General features: G+C 40.7%; 1 protein-coding gene across 19 annotated transcripts in view; it reads right to left on the bottom strand.

Annotated features, from left to right (window-relative positions):
• TTLL5 (tubulin tyrosine ligase like 5) overlaps positions 1–21,918 on the bottom strand; it is a 286,889-nt gene that overhangs the window by 174,213 nt on the left and 90,758 nt on the right. For 13 of the 19 annotated variants that reach the window (XR_013556016.2, XR_013556017.2, XM_078447986.2 and 10 more), the window contains 5 exons: positions 17,622–17,660; positions 10,073–10,240; positions 8,833–9,165; positions 4,201–4,321; positions 1,279–1,425 (listed from right to left, as the gene is read on the bottom strand). Coding sequence is in view for 17 of the 19 variants with exons in the window: in XM_078447986.2 (XP_078304112.2) it covers positions 1,279–1,425; positions 4,201–4,321; positions 8,833–9,165; positions 10,073–10,240; positions 17,622–17,660 (808 nt within the window). In the remaining 2 variants the exon portion in view is untranslated. The remainder of the gene's footprint in view (positions 1–1,278; positions 1,426–4,200; positions 4,322–8,832; positions 9,166–10,072; positions 10,241–17,621; positions 17,661–21,918) is intronic. The other 6 variants (XM_078447987.2, XM_078447990.2, XM_078447994.2 and 3 more) reach the window with 3 other exon arrangements.

Raw genomic sequence — 21,918 nt, 5'->3', positions numbered from 1 at the left:
ACTTCATCATCTGCTTTCATTACCATTGGGTTAATTTGTCTTTACAGTAAAGACATAATCCCTCCAGGTACTTTTGCCACCTATACATTTGATATATTACTCTCTGCCACTGTTTCATAAAACATTTTGGAATTCCCAAATAAAGGTTGCAGAGTAAATGTAAATCCTTATCATCTTTTTGCTTTCTGCCCACAAAGCCCCTTCAGGGAAGAACTTTTCATAGCAGCTTAGTAACATCTGTGCTCACACTTGTAGCTTCACCGGTATGACCACAGAGATGCTGCATTTTGTTACAATTAGGGAAAGGAAAGATCGGTCTTGGAACCTACTCCTATACCAGCATCCAAACTGAGTAAATTCTTCACTTATATAAGACATACCAAAATTCTCAACAGGTCTGGAGTAAATTGCAGCCATGGATTTTTTTATATTGCTGTTCTACTAACCATTCCACACATCTATACTAGCATCACTTAAATTTCCAGGCCTCCGTTTTCCCTTTTGCAAAATGACCATACGTTTTTCTCCCAAATACTGATATTTCCAAAGCATTCTAAGACCCTTGGATATCAGATGCTTTGTAAAATATTCTAACTGAATAGTATATTTCCTGGTCTTGGTTGTAAAATGATGTCACTGTCTACAATGTTCTCAAGAGCAAAGTATAACTCTCTCAGGAAAGAAGATTATGTCATTCTATTAAATCCACAGTTCATTTGCTCTCAAACCGTCTATTTACCACTATCTACAGGCATAATGACAATGCAAATTCACATAGCCTGTGATTCATCTCAGATACACAACCCTCAAAGGGAATTTGCCTTTTTTAAAAAAATGTTTATTTATTTATTTTTGAGGGGGAGAGAGAGAGAGAGAGAGAGCGAGCACAAACAGGGGAGGGCAGAGAGGGAGTCGGAGAATCTGTCTGACCACACTGTCAACACAGAGCCTGATGAAGTGCTCAAACTCATGAACCGTGAGACCATGAGTGAGCCAAAACCAGGAGTTGGGGACTTAATCGACTAAGCCACCCAGGCGCCCTGGGAATTTGCCTTTTGATAAGCGTTAACTATGGCCACTGGGCTTTCAGAAGTAATGAGCAGCTTTTCAGATCAGCTGAGTTAAGGAGCAAGGTCTAGCTCCCTGCAACAGTTACACACAAGGGATGACGATGATAGAAAAGAGAAGGACCTCTCCACCCAGCTGGACAGTGGCTTCTAGCCTTTGCTAACAGTGCGTGGCAATCTAACACACACAAGTAACAGATGAACCACCTACCTTGTTGTACACAAGAATAAAGTCACCCAGTTGGTGGGCCAAGATTCTTCTGCGTTCCAGAAGTGCCAATCGTCGACTGGGTAATACCATCCTCATTGAGTGCTGGAGGTTACTTGATGCTCGTTTAAGGAAGCGAACCACTAGCTCCTATTAAGAGTCGTGAGGGAAAGAAAGCAGGGATTATGGGAAGCAACAGAAGATAAGGTATGAAGGATTTGCCCAACAGAGATACAAGAAGAGGTATACTATACATTTCAACAAAAAAGACCCAGAGCAAAAACATTAGGTACAGTAAGGATACAGAAAGACAAAGCAAAAGAAACTTATTCTCTCCCCTCAAAAAGCTGGCAATCAGAAAGGCAAAATAAATACATATACAAATTAACTACGTATTAAAGAAGTAACCGCAAAAGTATCACAACCCACATGCAAATAGTACTATCATAATTCAAAGTGTAGATACCACTTCTACCAGGGCGATCAGAGAAAGCTTAAGCTTAAGGGAAAGTAGCTTTCACGGACAGCGGAAATTAAAACCATGGGAGCAGATGAAATCATCAAAGGTGAGACGGAAGAGAAAGAACAGAAATATTCATAGGAAAGAGGAGGAAGAATCAGAAACGAAAGCAAAAAACCCCATGGTAGAAACACCAGACATTTACAAACAAACAAACAAACAAACAAAACAAAACAAGGAGAAAATAGTGTCATGGAGGTCAAGGGGGTTAAAAGCCCCATGTCAAAAGCTTCCAAGAGGCTGGTGCTGAAAAGGACCAAGGCCAAGACAAGGCCCGGGATCCGGCCATTGTGAGATGATTTCAAGACAATGCTTCCAGTAGAGGAAAGGGAATAGAAGGAAGAGGCTAAGAAGTGCATGGGTAATGAAGAACAGAAACCACAATTTCAAAAGTTTAGTGCTAAAGAAAAAGAAAGAACAGCTACTCTATGCTTGAGAGGTGATGGCTTCTTTTTTCCTTTCCCAAGACGAAGGGGGCTGCCTGGGGGGTAGTGCACAGGGGAAAGTCATTAAAGGGGACAAAGGGCACATCTCACTTGGCATGGGGCAAGGGATTTTGAAATCTGAACAGATACCAATCAGATCATTCACAATATCACAAATGCTTCAAAGGGACATTTTGTGAGACCAGGGGCCTTAAAGATCATTGTTCCTTCCCTCTCCACCACCCCCCACAACATGAAAAAATTGCCTTAAGATGATAGATTTGGGGACCTTCTATTAATGCACCTCCTGTGAGCTGTGATAAAGAATCTCTAACCCTCACCTGGAGCAGACAGAGCAATTCTACCCCTACCTTCCTCATCAACAAGCCCACCGCCACAATCATCAGGGAATGGGTTAGGGTTTGCTCTCTAGATATACTTTCACACAGGAACGCACAGAACTGGTATTCGGTTTTGCAGTGATGATCCTAAGCATTCTTGTAACAAATCCCATTGAAATCCTGTGTGAATTCCAAGCCAGCACTTACAGCGGTTACCCTCTTCTGAGCTATTTTTTTATCCCTTGCATTTGATTTCCGTTCATTGTCCTTTGGTGCTCATTTCCTCCAGCATAAAGGATAACCAGAGGGTTGGATCGTACGGTTCTACTCTGCTATCTCTACTATAGGGTGGTTTAAGCTGTTATATTAAAATATTATTTTTTCACAGTGGAGCAGACAAACTGACTCTCAAAAAGGCAGCCTCAATTTTCCACTTGGAAAGAGGAGAGCTAACATTTTCCACTGACAGTTGAAGGATTATTCACAATGCACAAGGTTTTATCTCTGGGCTGTATTGGCTACTTTACTTTCACAAGTTGTTTTCTGGGATATCCATCATGTTTTCATAATAAGCCTGGCATATCACATGCCTCTTGTATGTGGAGAACTGAACATTATGGTAGGGTCACCACCGAGACGGACAAAGGATGCAGACTTCTCAGCCTTAAAAGTCACTCTCTTTGCAGTGACAGATCCCTGTGGTTAAAAGGCAAAGAAGGGCTATGGCTTCTTCTATAAGCGTTGGTCTTACCAAAGAGCGTGACGTTCCTGATCCTTCCAATTCAAAAAGAAAACCAAACCTTGCTAGAATATTAAATTCTAGGCATGTTCAAATGACTGACACACAGCAAAAATTATGACACAGTTTGTTTCCAGTCATCTCAGAATTTTATAAAATTTTAACTAGTAGAGAAATAAAGTTAACATGGAGGATGGTACATTTTTAGAGGGCCTATGACAAAGCATTGATTTTTCAGAGTGAACGTGACCCCTTAGGACACAAAACGAATGCCTTGTGATGCACAGAAATGATAGGAAACGAAGTAACGTACAACTGTAACATCAGGGCTCAAGTTCCAGTCTCACCACACACAAGCTGTGGGACCACAGGCAAATTACCTCCCTGCTCCAGGCCTTTGTTTCTGCATCTACAAAATGGGGATGACAGTGCCTACATCAAAGAGTTCAGACAACGTGAAGTTGCTTGAGAAAGGGCTCTAGGTTGTTATTCTTTTGGGGGGCTTTGCACAGGGCCTGACATGTAATGAGCAATCAGTTTCCATTTCCAGAATGAAATAAACTGATGCCCTCAACACACAGTGTGATGAACATGGCCCCAGATCAAGGAGCCAGTTCACATTAAAGTAAGAGAAATCCATCAACTATAGTGAAGAACAATTCTTTCACCGGAAGAATATAATGCTCTTCACCCTTGGGGGGAAAAAATAGGGGAAAAAAAGAAGAAGAAGGAGAAGGAGAAAGGAGAAGGAGAAGGAGAAGGAGAAGAAGGAGGAGGAGGAGGAGGAGGAGGAGGAGGAGGAGAAGAGGAGGAGGAGGAGGAGAAGCGGAGGAGGAGGAGGAGGAGGAGGAAAGAAAAGAAACAGGGCAAGTAAAAAGGTTCCAACAAGAAGAGCCTCACCATCTGTTCATCCTCTTTGGCAGCCCAACTGGCACTGAACGTTTGACCTCCACTGTCCTTCATCAGGCGAATCTGAACATGCTGGAGATAGGCAGAGAACGCTCTTCGGGCCTGCACCTTGCTATAGAAATCCAAAACAACATACCGTTACGAGACAGAATGCTAAGCCTACCAAATGTGTACCTGCCTCATTCAAAGCGGGCTCTGAGGATCCTCCGATTGGGAAGGCTAAAAAAAATGAAGTCCATCATGCAGTCATTGAATAAAGATTCCTTCTACACAGTGCATGAGGTGTTCTTTTTTCCTATTAACAGAATCAAAGATGGAGAATCCTATTTATTTTCTCATTATTAACAGAGGGGAAAAAATCAAACAGGAATAGGAAATCAGGTTTCCTATTCTTACACCTTATCTCTGAACTTTTTAACAACTTTCCTGGGGGAGATGGGCAGGCAAAGTATTGAATCTTCACAAGAACCTTTGCATTCATGTGGAAAGGTTTTCCTGCCTTGGAGGCCCTAAAGTATATACTTATCAGTTGGTGCGAAAGTATGCTTTTGCTATGGCAACTAATATTTCTGGTGTGCAAAAGCCTCCAAAGCAGGAAATCGATAAATCCTACAAAGGAACTTTTGAGACCAAATCTTAAAGTCCTGCTTTTCTCAACTACAAGACAGGAATGGCTGGAGCCCAGAACAAATGAGTGAGGTCCAACAGAGTTTGGCGTAGATGAACTGACAGGCTGGGACGAGCCCAGATGTTCAGTGGGAAAACAAAATCTTTACATGTAGTAAAAAAAAAAAGCACCTCAGGGACATCACTGGAGAACTCAGCTGATTTCTGCTTGGTGGTCTAGGCTGGAAACAAGGAAATCTGTTGAAGCTACAGTTTAGAAGACAGAAAGGCCAGAGACACACTGATGATTTTCACTTCAGCTGCTAATTGTAGCGGATCTGTTTTCCTTCAGGAGAGATTTTGGTTACTTCAGCTGATCGGCCTTCTGACACTCCAGCCAGAATTACATCAGCGAAGATTAGGGCCCAGCACAAACTTTGTTTACAATCCTCACACATGCAATCACTGAATGCTTTCTATTCACTGTTCCTCCAAAGTTAGGATGAAGGACTTGACCAGAGTAAACTGGACATCCTAACAGGGTCTAGGTCTAACCTCTGCGTATGTGCTGGAGGGACCGAAGAGGAGGGGAGTCAGGTTGGAAGCAGATTTGCTCTTGAGAGTTTAATATAGAAGATCTCCAAAGCATAAAATACAAGTAAGGCTACATGTTTCTAACTAATGGGGATAGTTTATGGAAGCACAGTTATGATTCTGAAAAAACAAATTTCTATTTTCAAATGTTTCTCAACAAGGACACTTATATTCTTGTTCACCTGGAGACCACTTTCCCCTCAACCATTTACCTCCACAACAAACTATTTGCAAGACAAAACAAATGAAACAAATTCTTAATTTTCATCCACAAATTCACTTGCTACCTAATGAGGTAGAAATGGCATGTTTCACATATCTCCCAAGTAGAATACCTCATTTTATTAATCATTCCTCTAATGCTGAAACGTGAAGGTCTGTTGGATAAGGGAGATGTCACTTCGAAGTTGAGATTTCAATCATTATTTTGTTGTAAGTCATTGCCACAAATCAAATGAACAAGTGTGGAGGTTGCCATTTCTATAAACCTTATTGAAGGGACCCCTGGGTTGTTAATTCTGAGACTGCCCCCAAGATACTTGGACACACTGGTTGGCTAGGCATTTTCAACATACCAAAAAAGATTAAAGAATGAAAACTAGAAATGATTTATACCAGTGAAACTTGGTTTTAAAACCATAAAAGCTTATATGGATCCTCAGTATAAAAAATACGCAACTAAAGGCTAGGGCCTGGAGTCTCGAATCCTTGCCACGACCTCCCTGAGACCCCTCAGTAGCCACTGAGGTGTCCCACAGAATCATGGGTAGCTACAGGGAACAGAGTCTGAAAACCACTCATTTGCATTAACACACCAGGCAACTACAACAGTTTACTCAGTGAAAGTCAGATCCATAAGATTTATGAAGAAATCATTTATTTCTACAACAGCTAAGTAGAATGTTATTGCTGGAAAGGGCCTCAGAATATAATCCAGTGGTTTTCAAATGTTCTATTTCAACTCAGTGGAATCTTTTTTCCCCCTCAGAAAGCACAGTCCGAAAAACATTTGTCTAACCTTATACCTTGGCCTGAAAGAAAAGGAAACTGAGGCACGGAGCTCTCTGGCTGGCCGCCATGATCACACAGCCAGCTGGGAATCACTAAAAAGCGAAGAGAGAGTCCAGGTCTTCCAACAGTTCAGTGAGCTCTCAACTAACAGACTCTTCCAAACCTTAACTCCATCTGCATACCTCCCCAAACCCCGACGTCACCCGCCACCCGTGCAATATAAGAACTGCCCTCTAACTTGGAAAATAAAGGCCATCGTGCATAAATACGTAAACTCCTTTCCTCTTTAACTTCTAACTACTACACTCAGCCCATAGTGCTTTCTTTCTGACTTAACAGGAAGAGAGACCCCTCCAGTGGCCTCTTTTGCCTTCCTTTGGGGCCCTTCTCTATCAATATATCCATTTCTGTATCTCTGGTCTTCTTACCATCAAATCCTTCCCCTTGTCTATAAATAAGCTTCAGAATCCCCATCGTTGGGAAAAAAAAAAAAATCCTTTTCTCTTAGCTCACTCCTCACTCTCTCTGATGTGCTCTCATCTTCTTTTCATTGCCAAATCCTCTGAAAAAGTTAGCTTGCACTTGCTTTCTTATTTCTCAACTCGTAATTTCTCACAACTCAGAGGCTGGCCCTATGTCAGAAATGCAGGAGTCTCTTCTCACTCTTCATGCTCTCTCGGGCCGTCTGAAGCATGCTACAGCTTGGAACTCTCATTCTGGAGAGTTCTACCACACTCCCACCTCCTACGCTGATGCTTACCTCTCTAGCTGCTAGTTCCTATCTCTTTACTATTAAACACCAGTTTTCCCCAGGGCTCAATTCTCCTCCTTTTCTCCAGTCTATGCTTGCTGGACTAAATGAATTGGACAAGTTCACTCACTCTGAAGTTCTTAACTATCAACTGCCCGATCCTGTTCAACTCTTACCCTCAAAGTGATATCTTCACCTATCCGCTGAGCAACTTCATCCCAGAGCCCTCCCTCCGCCTCACCGTGCCCCAACTGAAACATCATTTTTATCCTGAAACCAACTCCTATGCTCCTTATGTGGACTGATGGCATCGCCAAGTTGCTACGTTTGGAAAAATCCAGCCTCTCTGGAGTTCTTACATCTACAGAGACCAAGCCCTGCCAATTTTAACCTGCAAATTTCATCCGGTCCACCCCATTCCCTCCATTCCTATAGTCGTGGCTCTGGTCAAGGCCTTCATCTTTCTGGCTCTGGACTACTGTGACAGCCCCTAACTCACCTTTCTGCCATTAGTTCTCCTCTTATCAATCACTGCCCCACAATGCACCTAGAATTTACTTTCTAAATCAAGGTCTGACCATAGCATTCATCTGCTTAAAAATTATCCGTTTAGAAAATACAGTCCCAGTTCCTCTTAAACCCCTTTGTGATCAAACGACATCCGATTATTTAGTCGTATCTCTTACCGCACACTTCTCTCCGTGTAACTCCACTACGCTAACCCAGGTTTCTCAAACTCGCCAAGCTCATTCCAGTTTCAGGGCCTTCAGACTTGCTTGTCTGCCTGGAACATTCTGCCCCCTGATACTCCATGACTTGGCTCCTTCTCATCATTCAGGACTCACCTCAAAGGTTACCTCTTCATGCCCGAACACGACAATCTAAAGAAACCCTCCACCCAATTACACTCTAACACTACAACCTGTTCTTTCTGCATTGCACTACTTACTCCCTGAAACTACCTTGTTTCTTTGTTTACCGTCAGTACACCCCCCAAGACCGTAAGCCCCACGAGCCTGTCTCGGTTTCTACTGTAACACTACCATAGCCTGGCCCATTCCCGCACAGGGCGGGTGCTCGATAAACTTCTGTTGAAGGGCTGAATGAATGACTAGACTATCACATCTCTCTGCCTTTATTTCCTCTCCTGGCACTTCCACACTTAGCTGTCACCTCTCGGCCCTCGTGGCATCCTACTCATCCGCCAAAGCCTGATTCAAATATTGCCACCTCCCTAATGTCTCTCTGGGCCTCCCAGGCAAGATCAGTCACTCTGTTTTCTGTATTTAAGATACAGAGCACTTTGTCCATACTGGCGCCCCCGCTCTTTAAGGATCCCTACCCAAAACCGTGAGCTGCTTGAACTCTGTGCTTTTAGTGACTGACACTCCAGCCCAACAAATATTTGTTGGGCCAGTGAGACCTGGGAATGGATTGCAGCGCTACACCTTGGACAAGTAACTCCTCTTGACAATTATTAATATTCAAAACAACATCAAAAGTAATGACATTCTTCCTTAGTAACAATAATAACAAAATCAGAGTCATTACTTCCCAGGACCACTGTCAGAAAAGGAAAATGGCTGTAGAGCCATCAGCCCAGGACCTGGTACACAATACAAGTCATTGGTTTTACGATTACAACTACAAAAGGTACATACCTAAGATTGCCGTTATCTTGCAGAATCTGCATCAGGTTAAATTTAGGCTCTGGCTCCTGAGTCTCAATTTTGCAGCACTGTTCACCTTTATTGTTCCATTCAGAAACTTTCGCGGCATTTTCTTTGGGTGAATTTTCTACCATAACAGTCAGTGAGGGGGTGTATTTGGCTTGACTTTCTCCGAGGGACCCTGCAGACTCCTCCTGGGAAGCCTCCTGTTCTTCATCTTCGTCGTCTAATGCAACTTCTTCCTCCTCTTCACTCTCTGTCTCGGTTTTAACATTCATTTCAGCTGGTTGAGTGATCACTAAATGCGAAGAATCACTAATGTTGCTGAAAAAAGATTAAATTTTCCTCTCTCCCAATACCTTCCTTTTATCTTTTTAATAAAATCCCATTTCCAAATCAGACCACAATAGAGGCACAACATCAACAGCACACACATGCCACTATACAGTCTTACATATTTCAAAAGCCTGCAACGACCTCCACTAGAGTTCACGTTCCTCACCATAATACCAATGGCTCTCTCTCAACGTCAGGCAAACATCTTGGGTACAGTAATCTCTACAGTGTGTTGGAGGTTTCCAGAAGGGCACAAGGAGCAGGGGAACATCGTTCTATCCTATGTTTATTCATTACCTTTCTCTTTCACCAACTTGGAAGGTCTGTGAGGACAAGGACTATACCTTTTTTATTCACCAATGAAACCCTAGTGACCAACATGCCTGATACAGGTGCTCAACAAAGGAGGGAAGGAGCGGGCGGGCAGGTGGGGGGAAGGAAGTCAGTCCATCAATCATGACAAACAGACCTATGACATGGGAGCATCTTGGAGAGAGACACATTCCTCTTTGTTCATGTTTAAAATATTTATATGATTTGGCAATGTCAAGGGATGAACCAGCTTTAACACCTAATTATGAAAAACCTGAACAACAATGTTCAGGGTTCCATTAAACTTCAGCTAAAGTGTTTCTTTCTACTGATTTATCTCTACATCTCAAGCATTTAGCCATGGGCCAAAACGTATGTGCTTCAGTTATTCCCCAGCACAAATACTATAGACTGGAAGATTTAGAAACTTCCAACCCTTTTGAAATTAAGTTTCAGAGAAAAAGACTACGCAGAAAAATTAAATGTATATGATGAGGAAGGTTCTGATTCATTAAGTATGAAGTAAGAAGCTGATCAACTGGGCCTGGCAGGACCCGGACAGTGGAGTTTGGCGTAAGCTCACCAGCAGGTACCTGGGTATTTTGGCCTCATTGCCCTCAATCTGCCATTCCGTCGTCGACGTTTCCGCACCTCCAAAGACAGGAGCTTCCTCTCATAGAGGGCAGCGTGCAGTTTGGCCTTGGAGTTCATACTCTCCACCTTCAATTCCGGTGCTCCGTCAGCAGCCAGTCTATGGAAAAAAAAAACAATATGGTTGCTACAGGCTTCAGAAAGCTCTCCTTTATTCCAAGGCTAAGCTTGACAGAATTCTGTAACCACAACAGGTTGGGCATGGTATGTCTACTGAATTCTAAAAAGTTTGACAGAAAAATGGGAATACTGGAATTGGAATCTACATTAAAACTTCCCTAAGGGCCTGTCTGAATTTAGTAAATATTCTGAACAAAAACATATCTGAAAACAATGTTTAAGTGTTTTTAAAGTATTCAGTCAGGCTGGCTGACGGTTTACCGCAAAGACCATAAAGTGCCACCCAATACCTTATACCTAGGGATGACTGGGAGATACTGGCAACGCTTTCATTCTTAAGCTGGGTGGTGGCTAGAGGTGTTTGTTTTATTGTTACTCATTATAGTTTACTCAGACTTATACAAATATTCTTCTAATGTATACGCTATTTAATAAACACAAATTTAGCAGAAGTTGAGACAAGGGGAGGAACATTTGATAGCCTGTGAATATGGTAGCCCAGAGCGAAGACTTAAGGGGGAAAGTCTCAGTCAAAAGTTACCAAGACCCCGAGGCACACCAAGTCCCAAACATTCCAACAAAAGGAACTCTCCTCCCTAAGAGTCTACTTAGTTACAGGAGGAGATAGGGGGAGGTGGTAGGGACTCTCCAGCTGGTGATTACAGGTCAGGAGTTAGTGTCAGAGGCACAGACAAGGGAAGGCAGCAGATGGTGGACAAAGCCAAGTTCAATCAGGTCATGAACGGGAAATGGGGTGGACAGAGGATGGCAGCAGCTACATTAGGCATTAAAGTACGATAAATCATAAGTTAGGGAAGTGACTGGTATCAGGCCCAATCCAAACAAGGACCGGGAAAAGTACTGGGCAGGCAGAGCTAGGTCAGCAAAGACAGAGAGGGATCTTGGTCATTGGGTCAGAAAAGAAGTGCCCATGTCAGTGTCTAAACCAGGCAGCTAACTCTGAATACTCAGAATGCAAGATCTAACTGGTTGGCTCTGAATTCTCTCTCTTGAACTCCCTGGAACTCAAATTGTATTCCCTTTGAGGTCAAGGGACCTCAATTCTCTGAGAGTTTTCAATCTCTAAGCATGATGGAAAGACTGTGTCTTTTGGTCTATTGAGGTGTTTTAGGGATTTCTGAGTAGATAAACTGGACAGTAAATCTTCTAGAATCTTTCTCTCTAGAGCAGGAAATTGAGCCAAGAATAGAGATGGTCCTGACACATGGGGGCAGACACCAGAAGCAAATTAATAAACTTTAAAAATAGCTCCAAGTTCAAAGCCAGCTTACCATAGTCCCAAAAACTGAACACTGCACCCCCCTCACACACGCACGTAGTTGTGAAAATAGATTTTTAGCCAGTTAAAGAAAATGAAACAAAACTAACATTTTAAAATAACAACTATGAGCTTCTAAGAAACCCTGAATAGACCAATAAGTTCTAAGTATTACAAGGGATGGAGGTAGGGAACGATGGAGAAACTATGAATCTGATAAACAGAATTAATAGTTCTATACGGGTAAAGACCAGGCTTGCGTGTCAGTCACTGGATCAGAGATGGTCCTGAGACTGCCCAGCACATAGCCGACATACCATTAATTTTTTTTTTTTTTAACGTTTATTTATTTTTGAGACAGAGAGAGACAGAGCATGAACAGGGGAGGGGCAGAGAGAGAGGGAGACACAGAATCTGAAACAGGCTCCAGGCTCTGAGCAGTCAGCCCAGAGCCTGACGCGGGGCTCGAACTCACGGACCGCGAGATCATGACCTGAGCCGAAGTCGGACGCTTAACCGACCGAGCCACCCAGGCGCCCCCATTAATATTTTTAAATAAACAACTGAATTCCCTATAAGTAAATTATAACACCTTTTAGCTACATCTACCTCATTTTATTTTTCTAACATTGTATTCTGAAAATATTTACACAAACAGAATAAGAACTGTACAGCAGACAGTCATGTACCCATTGCCTAGTTTCTGAAATAAATATATTGCTGTATTTGTTTCAGCACATATATATCCAACCATCCCTTCTTCTATTCATCCACCAATCCATTTAATTTTTAAAGCATTTCAAAGTTACACACAGATGTCAGTGCACTTTGCACCCAAATGCTTTAACATGCACATCGTTAGTAGCTAGAATTCAGTATTTGTTTTATGGGTATTTGTTTTTGGTGTTTTGGTTTATTGTTTCTGCTCAGTTTGTTGGTGAGCTAAACACCATATACAGTGAAATACCCAAATACTATAATGCCCATTTGTGAGTTCTGACAAATGCCTAGAACTATGTAACCCGAGCTCTAACATTACCACCCCCTCAGAAAGTTCTCATGAAGCTTCCCAGTCAATCCCTCCCTCACACTCCTAAAGGAGACCACTGTCCTAAGTTGTTTCGTTACGTATTAGGTTTGCCTACTCTAGAACTTCTTAAAAATGGAATTGCACAGTATGAACTCTTATAAGTTTCCTTTCATTCTGCCTGTTTTTGAGATTCATCCATGTGATGTGTATCCATACTTATGCCTTTGTACGGCTCAGGATTAGTCCACTCTATGAATAATCCACAGTTCACCTACTCTCTGGTTATCGGACCCCTAGGTTGTTTCCAGTTTGGGAATATTATGAATGAAGCTGCTATGGACATTTTTGTACAAGTCGTTTTGTGGTTACGTTTTTCATTCCTTCTGGGCAGAGATCTCAGCACGGAGCTTTCAAGGCTAGCAAACTGCCAGACCCCTCCTAAGGAACTTGTACCAGTTTCTGCTGCCAATGACAATGCACCAGAGCTCCATTAGCTCCACACCATCTGATGCTGTCGGTCATTTTCAGGTTGTTCCCAGCTTTACTGAGCAGTCGCTGACAAATAAAATTGTAATGTATTTAAAGTGTACAACACAATGACATAACGCGAGCCATTCTGCTGGATTTCAGTGGTATCTCATGGTTTAACTTGCAATTCTCTGATAACTAATGGTGTTAAGCACATTTTCATGAGCATACTGGCCACTCACATACCTTCTTTTTGAAGTGTCTGTCCAAATATTTTACCCATTTGTAAGAGGGCTGTCTTCTAATTTTTCAGTTATAGGAGTCTGTCATACTCTCTAGGCACCAGACCTTTGTTTGATGAATATCTTCACCCGGTTTATGGCCTGCCTGGTCACTTTCCGAACAGTATGGGATGATGATAATTTTGAGGAAATCTAGCTTATCATTTTTTCTTTTTTGGGTACCACTTTCTGCGTCATGTTTAAAACTTTTGCCAAGCCCAAAGTCCCAAAGACACTGTCCTAGATTTTCCTCAAGAAATTTTATCGTAAGAGCTTTTCTGTTTATGTCTCTGAATCATCACTAATTTTTCTGGGAGACAGGGGCTGAGGTTCACTTTTAAAAGTACGATATCCAGTTCCAGTCCTATTTGTTAAGAAGTTTCTTTTCCCCAGTGGATTACTTTGGGCCTTTTGATGCAAGTCAAATGACCACATAAATATAGGTCTGTTTCTGGACTCTCTTTTCTGTTCAACTTGCCACAGTTTTGATTACTATAACATTGTAGTATTTCTTTAAGTAAGGTACCCTAAGTCTTTTTCAAGATGACTTTGGATACTCTAAGTCCTTTGTATCTCCACATACAAAAAAAAAAAAAAATTTAAAGTCAATTTCTGCTTTGGTGAAGAAAAATATAGTGGATTTCTACAAAATATATATATATATATATATATATATATATACACACACATATATACTGGAATTATTATATATATACACACACACATATATATACGTATATATATAATACATATATATATATACGTATATATACACAATATATATACGTATATATATACTGGAATAATGTATCAGATCTTTAGATCAATTTGGGGAGAACAGACACTTTTTGCAATATTCAGTCTTCTAATCCATGAACATCACATATCTCCCCACTTATTTAGATCTTCTTTCATTTATTTCAGTAATATTTACTGAATATTTAGCTTTTACTGTATAGGTATTAAACATATTTTATAAAATTTACCCTTGAGAATTTCGTATTTTCAAATGCTACCAAAAGCAAAATTTAATTTCATTTTCAAATTATTTACTACTAGTATTTAAAACTACAATACATTTTAGTATATTGACCTTATGTTCAAAGACCTTGCTAAATGCAATGATATGTTCTTGTAGTTATTCTGTAGATGTTTTAAGATTTCCTATTAACTTGGGGTGCCTGGGTGGCTCAGTCAGTTAAGCGTCTAATTTTGGCTCAGGTCATGATCTCATGGTTCATGAGTTTGAGCCCTGCGTCAGGCTCTGTGCCGTCAGCTCAGAGCCTGTGGCCTGCTTCGGATTCTGTGTCTCCCTCTCTCTCTGCCCCACCCCTGTTTGCCCCTTCTCAAAAATGAATAAACGTTAAGAAAAAAAAAAAAAAAAGATTTCCTATTAACTAGCTCAGATCATCCAAGATGAAAGACATTTGATTTCTTCACTTCCAATCTGTATGCCTTTTCTTCCCCAACCCTTGCTTCATTGTACTGCTTGGGACTTCTAGTATAAAGTGACTACAAATGGTGAAAATGGACATCTTGATATCTTATGATTCATGGAAGGAAGCCTTCAATATTTTACCATTAGGTATGATGATAGCAATAGATATTTTATAGATGGCATTTACCAAATGAAGAAATTCCTTCTATTCCTTATTTACTAAGAGTTTTTATCATAAATGTGTTGAATTTCATCAGATGCTTTTTTTTTTTTTTTGGATCTAATAAAATGATCATCGGGTTTTTTCCCTTTGTATATGGTAAATTATACTGATGAATTTTCAAATGTCAAACCAACATTGCATTACTAGGAAAAACCTCTCTTAGTCATATGTATTACCCTTTTTTTTATACTGGTAGATTCAATTTGCTACTATTCTTTGAAGAAATTTTGTGTCTCTGTTCATGAAGATATTAGCCTGTAATGTTCTTTTTTTTTTTTTTTTATTTAAATTTTTTTTTTCAACGTTTTTTATTTATTTTTGGGACAGAGAGAGACAGAGCATGAACGGGGGAGGGGCAGAGAGAGAGGGAGACACAGAATCGGAAACAGGCTCCAGGCTCCGAGCCATCAGCCCAGAGCCATCAGCCCAGAGCCCGACGCGGGGCTCGAACTCACGGACCACGAGATCGTGACCTGGCTGAAGTCGGACGCTTAACCGACTGCGCCACCCAGGCGCCCCATGTAATGTTCTTTTTTAATGTATACTTATTTGAGAGAGAGAGAGAGAGAGAGCACATGCGCGAGACAGGGGAGGGGCAGAGAGAGAATCCCAAGCAGGCTCTTTGCTGATAGCAGAACCATGAAATCATGATCTGAGCCAAAATCCAAAGTCAGACACTTAACCAACTAAGCCACCCAGGCACCTCCCCTACCTTTTTAAAAATGTCTTTGTCAAGCTTTGGTGTCGTAATTAATGTTGGCGTCATAAAATGAATTGGGACGTGTCTCTTCCTATAGTTTTAAAAGAATTTATGTAAGATTGGTGCTGTTCTTCCTCAAATGCTTGATAGAATTCACAAGCGAAACTACTGGGCTTGGGGTTTTCTTTGCAGAAAAACTTTTGATTACAAATTCAATATTCTGAATAGATATGGGACTATTCAAAATTTCTATTTCAGCTTGTGTCATTTTTGTCAAGTATTCCCTCCCAAGGAATTCAGACATTTCCTCTAGGTTGTCAAAGCAATGGAATAAGGTTATTAATAATACTCCCTTAACGTCCTTTTGATTTCTGTAGGATCTATAAATTACTTCCTTCTTTCCTATCTGATATTGGTAATTCTTGTTCTTTCTTCTTACTAGATCAGTCTACGTAAGAGTTTATGAATTCTATCTTACCAGTGAACAATTTTAGATTTTACTGGTTTTCTTTATTGTTTGTCTTTCATTTAATTGATTCCCACCCTTTATTATGTCCGTTCTTCAATTTACACGGGTTACTCTTCTTTATCTAGTTTCACAAAATGGAATGTTAGATCAGTGATTTAGTCCTCTGTTTTCTAATACAAGCATTTAAGAAGCTGTAAGTTGCCCCCAAAACATGACATGAGCTGCATCCCACACATTTTAATGTTACATTTTTATCATCATTCAGTTTGAAATACTTTCCAATTTCCCTCATGATTTCTTTCTTGACCCATGCACTATTTTGAGGTGTTAATTTCCAAGTATTAGGAGATTTTCTATTGTTACTGCTTTCGAATTCCACTGTGTTCAAAGACCATACTGTTTATGATTTTAATCGTTTTAAATGTATGAAGATGTATTTCGTACAACAGCACATGATCTATTATATGCCAGCTTTCATTTGCTTATGCCTCTATACCACCAAAAAACTCCTGATGGCAATATAAGTGCCAAAAATGAAGGCCAGAACCAACTGAATTTTAAATACTTATTGTTTAAGATTTTTTTCTTCTGTTTGATTTTTTCTAATCGCCAAATTGATAGCAATACACTCTAGGAGGCATATTCTTTGACGAGAAACTGGAGGAAACTTATGAATTAACTGTGGCTTTCATTTGGAAGCAAGTTACAAATTCGACCTCTCCCAGTTTTCCCTTAATTCAACGGCAAGCATACGTTTTCCTTCTTTAAAGAAAAATTAGATTTAGGCTTCAAGGGGTTTCAACAAGAAACCAGGTTTATCCTCACTAATCCTTAAATGTGAAACTAACAGCTAGATACAGGATGTTTCTTTCTATGTTTCTATTGTTGACATTTTGTTTTCTCAAGAGGCAGAGCACAAAGGGGATGTATGTAAGGTCTCAAACCAGGGGGGTATGTGCTTAGGTTTAAGAGTTTTTGTTGTGGTTGCGGTCTTCGGTTGGGCAAGGCCATCCCAGCCCTTCCTCCAAGACCCTTCTCTTCTCCACCAAAGTGAAGAGCCACAGGTATTTTGAGTGCTTTCAGTTCTGTGGCAAACTGGAAGCAGTTATGCTCAGTCCCATACGGCATAGCGTTATAGGCTCCAAGTATATCAAGGCCAAACATAACCACTTATTTGACTCTATCATGACAGGAGTCTTGAAATCTCCTTTATACTTTGGTGTCTCTCACACAGCCAAGCAAGAACACTATTATTATCAGTTCAAATGATATACCTGTAGTTATAAAAAAAAGTAAATCTCAAATTTAGTTTGTAAAAAGTTGCCACAGAAGAGTGTTTCAACAGAAACATTTTTTATGTTACTATTCAAGCTGAGCCACCAAAAATGGCTATATAAAATACCATGCTTAGCCCGTGCATGGTCACACATGGTGCACATGGAAAGAATTTCTCAACTTTTAAAAATCAGTTACCGTGTTCTTCCTGTCAATAAGCTTCTTCTTGGGTTTCCCCTACAGAAGTAGAAAGGACAACTGGGTTAGAGGACTGTTCAGATATTCTCTCCTGAGTTCACATGCACACACACACACTCCTGAGATAATACAGAATTATGCCAGGGAAGTCATCTTTGGGGAGAAGCAGAGAAATATATTGAGAAAAGAAAAGAGTCCCATAAGCATGGGGGAAGATCAATTAAAAAACCACAGGGAAAGGACAGATGACTTCTAGGGAAGAATCGTAACAATGACTTGTATTTGTGTATTTAGTCAGCAATCAAATCACACTTCTTCTTCACCACCACCATGTGAAGAAGGTTATTATCAACCCCGTTTATAAAAAGAAGGAGGATATGATCGTTTCGTGACATCCCCGAGGTTGAAGCTTAGTGGGTTCAGATTTGAACCCAGGAGTTAGGTCTCAGACGCCCACGCTCTTTATACTTTCACTGAACTGTATTTAGTAAAGGAAACCAATCTCAGTTTTCATGGAGTTTAAAAAGGATGCTCAGAAGAAATATTTTTCACAATTAAAAAAAAAAATCCCTTTAAAAAAAGAGCTGCTCTCCATTGTCTCTGAACTAGAGTTTGGCCTCTCACCGCAAGAAGTGAATGCCATTTATGTTTAAATTAGCTTTTGTTTTTCCTCTAAAACATTCTTTCCACATTCAATTTCCTTTCATTTAACACATACTCTATCTCTTTCTTAATTTCTTCATTTTTATTTGTATTCATTTGTGAATGTGTATATTTAGCTCAGTACAATTTTATCACTACATAGATTCACGTACACGTCACCGCCGAGATACTGCACAATTTCATGACCAAAAGGATCCCCTGTGTCATCCTTTTATAACCACACAGCTTTTACCTACCTAACCCCTGGTTTCCTTTAATCTGTTCTACATTTAAAAATTTTATCATTTTGAAAATTTTATATAAATGAGAACCTGTGGGGTTGGTTTATAAAAAAGAGACACATGCAATCTAGGTCAAGATTTTCTAGTTAGAGAAAACCAAGTAAAAGTAAGTCTTCACCAGAATGTTTTGTCTTTCCCGTCCGATGTCTTCTATTCATGCCAATGTCCTAACATTGTCATCTTACCATCAGAAAGCCTCAAGATGACTCTTTCATCCGATAATGTTTTGTCTCGGTAATATGCAATCATAGTTTCGCATTACAATCACCTCAGCAGCTTTTAGGAAGTACCAATGCTTCAGTCTGGGGCTGGGGCCAGGGCATAAACATGATTTACAAAATCCACGGGTGTTACTAATATGCAGCCAGGGTTAAAATTACCCTCATACTAGAAGACAGTAGGTAAGATACTGTTTGCCAAGGCAGGGAGGTAGGTGGGGGGTGAGTGGGAGAGGGCAAGAAAAAGGAAGACAAAATTAACCTAAAAGAAACGATGAGGGAATTAGTTTGAAAGGAATTCGGACACGAATACAACAGGATTTTTGAGAGAAAAAAACATCAATTCAAATCGAAGAGAAGAGACTTACCGGAGATGTGAGGGCTTGCAACAAATGCAATTTCATTTTTTCGGTCCATGTTTGTGTGTGTGTGCCTACCATGTGGTACGCTCTAGATATGGACAAAGATGAACATAACAAAGTACTACTCTTAAAAGCCCACTTGTAAAGTAGGCAGGCTAGTAAGTAAACAAGCAATTCTCATACGAGGAGGGAACCTGAATCACACCGAGGGACTGGCAGGGCCGACAGAACCTCCTCCTAGTCTGGGTAAGAGGATGAAGGACACAGCTAGAAGAATTCAGGGACGAACTGAAGGCCGTGCCAAGGGGTGGCGAGTATGTAAGAAGGAGGAGGCATGAAAGAGGAAGCTGATACAGAGATACTGGCCATGGTTGGATATGGAAAAGTAGAGACGAGGCTAAAAGGGTAGGCAAGAGTAGATCATGAGGTCTTTCTTTGCTAAACACGGGCATTCATGTTTTTATTTTATTTCTTATTAATGTTTATTTTTGAGAGAGAGACAGAGAGACCACGCTCACGAGTGGGGGAGGGGCGGGGGACAGAGTTTTCCAAAGCAGGTTCTGCGCTGACAGCAGAGAGCCTGATGCAGAGCCTGAACTCACAAAACATGAGATCATGACCTGAACTGAGGTTGGACACTTAACTGACTGAGCCACCCAGGTACCCTGAAATTCATATTTCTAGAATGCTTTGTAAACAGGTGTTGTTTCTGGGACTCGAAGAAAGAATTCAGGGAGTATACCAACTTAGATGGAGAAAAAATTAATCCTCCCTCCAACTGAAATTTAGCATTTCCTTCATATACATGTTGGAAACCGTCTACAACAGTGTTAGTATGAGTTTGTTACCAAAAGAAAATAATACATCCTTTTTTTCATATTAGAGATATTACAGGTATCTCCAAATCTTGCCAACATGTAGCACACTTTTGAAATTCTGGCGGTTATTAGACCCACTGGTAGCCTTCTTATTGGATTGTTAATAAAGAAACACATATATTAATACATCTCAAATCTTTTTATTGTTCTACTCCCCCTAGGAGAATGCTTCCTAATTTGGCCGGAGGTTCTCAGATTGCCCTTTCCTTCTCCCTCATGGGAACGCCAAGGTTGGAAAGACTGGGCCTCAAGCATAGAGTCTATGTCAGTTGAGACAGATATAATCTGTGAGGAAACTCATGCAAACTTCCCATCCTCAGCAAAAGGTCCACTACTTACCAAAACAACTGGACAATCAAAGATCACCAAATATATGAGGAAATATAATAATACAAACCAGAAAGAATGAGATGAGCCAACAGAACTAATCTAGAAGAATTAAATATAATGCAAAAAACAGAAAGGAACTTTCAACAAACTAATCAAAATAGTCAAAGAGATGTGAAAAAAGATTTGTGATCTTGTGATTTATAGTAAGAAATATACATTTGGTCTTCATCCCCATTTCTAGCACAGAGCTCCTAAATCCCCTGGAACTTCTTAAGCGATGAGCATGGTAAAGGTCTTTGGTCATGCCAGTGAGGTGACTTTGGGAATGCCCTGGATCCCCGTCAGGATGGGGGCTGGTCACCAGAAGAACCAACCATGTGATCAAAGAACTGGAACTTTCAGCCCCACGCCTCTGACCAACATGGAGGGGAGAGGGCCAGCAGAGGGAGTTCAATCACCAACAACCGATGATTTAATCAATCATGCCTCTGTAATGATGCCTCCCTCGAAACTCAAAAGGAGAGGTGTGAGGCTGGTGAACACGTGATCTGGGGAGGGCATGGAAGTCCTGCTCCCTTTCCCCATACCCTGCCCTGTGCCTCTCTTCCATCTGGCTATTCCTGAGTTATATTCTTTTAAAATAAACCAACGATCTAGTAAGTGAAATGTTTCTTGGAGTCTTGTGGGCCACTCTAGCAAATTAATCAAACCCGAGGAAGAAGAGAGTCGTGGGAACCTCTGGTTTATAGCCAGTCAGTCAGAAGTACAGGTGACAACCTGGACTTGCAACTGGTGTCTGAATCGAAGTCCAAGGAGAGGGACGTCGGAACCTCTGATATGTAGCTGCTCAGTCAGAAGCAAAGGTGACAGCCTGGCCTTGAGACTGGCATCCAAAGTAGGGCAAAGGCGGAGGAGGTGGCGAATGACTCCTTGTAGGACTGAACCCTTCAACTGTGGAATCCAATGCTAAGCTCCAGGTAGACAGTGTCAGAATTGAGTTGAGTTCTCAGATGCCAACAGGGGGCAACTGCTTGGTGCTATGGGGGAACCTGTCGGCCACACTGGAATTGGTACCCGAAGCATTTTAATATTACATCCATGAACTTTAAAAACTCTTCAGAAACCAAAAATAGTTCTTGGATATTAAAATTGTACTTGCCAAAATCAAAAAGGTAAACTGAACAACCTCTCCTGTGCTGGTACTGAATAATTAAATAGATAAGGCTGCAGATCAATTTAAAATTTTAGAAGAAAAAGTTCAAGAAACCTCCCAGAATTTAACTAAAAAAAACAATGAGATAAAAAAAGAGTGAGAAAAAGTAAAAAAAACAAACAAAAAACAAAACATGGAACATACAGCAAAAGATCTCAAATTCATCTAAAAGAAGTTCCACAAGGAGAGAAAAGAGAGGATGACAGTTGGAAAACTTAAATCTTCAGTCTGAAACAACCCACCCACTGCAAAACCAAAATAATGAAAAGTAACACACCAGAACATATCTTGGTAAAATATCTGAACTCTAAAGATAAAGGAGCCTTGTAAAAGTTTCCAGGGTGGTGGGGGA

The sequence above is a fragment of the Panthera onca genome, chromosome B3 (assembly GCF_046562875.1).
Source record: "Panthera onca isolate mPanOnc1 chromosome B3, mPanOnc1 haplotype 2, whole genome shotgun sequence".
NCBI classification, from domain to species: domain Eukaryota; kingdom Metazoa; phylum Chordata; class Mammalia; order Carnivora; family Felidae; genus Panthera; species Panthera onca.
Note: the sequence above shows the minus strand (reverse complement) of the source record. Positions and strands in the feature narration are given on the sequence as shown.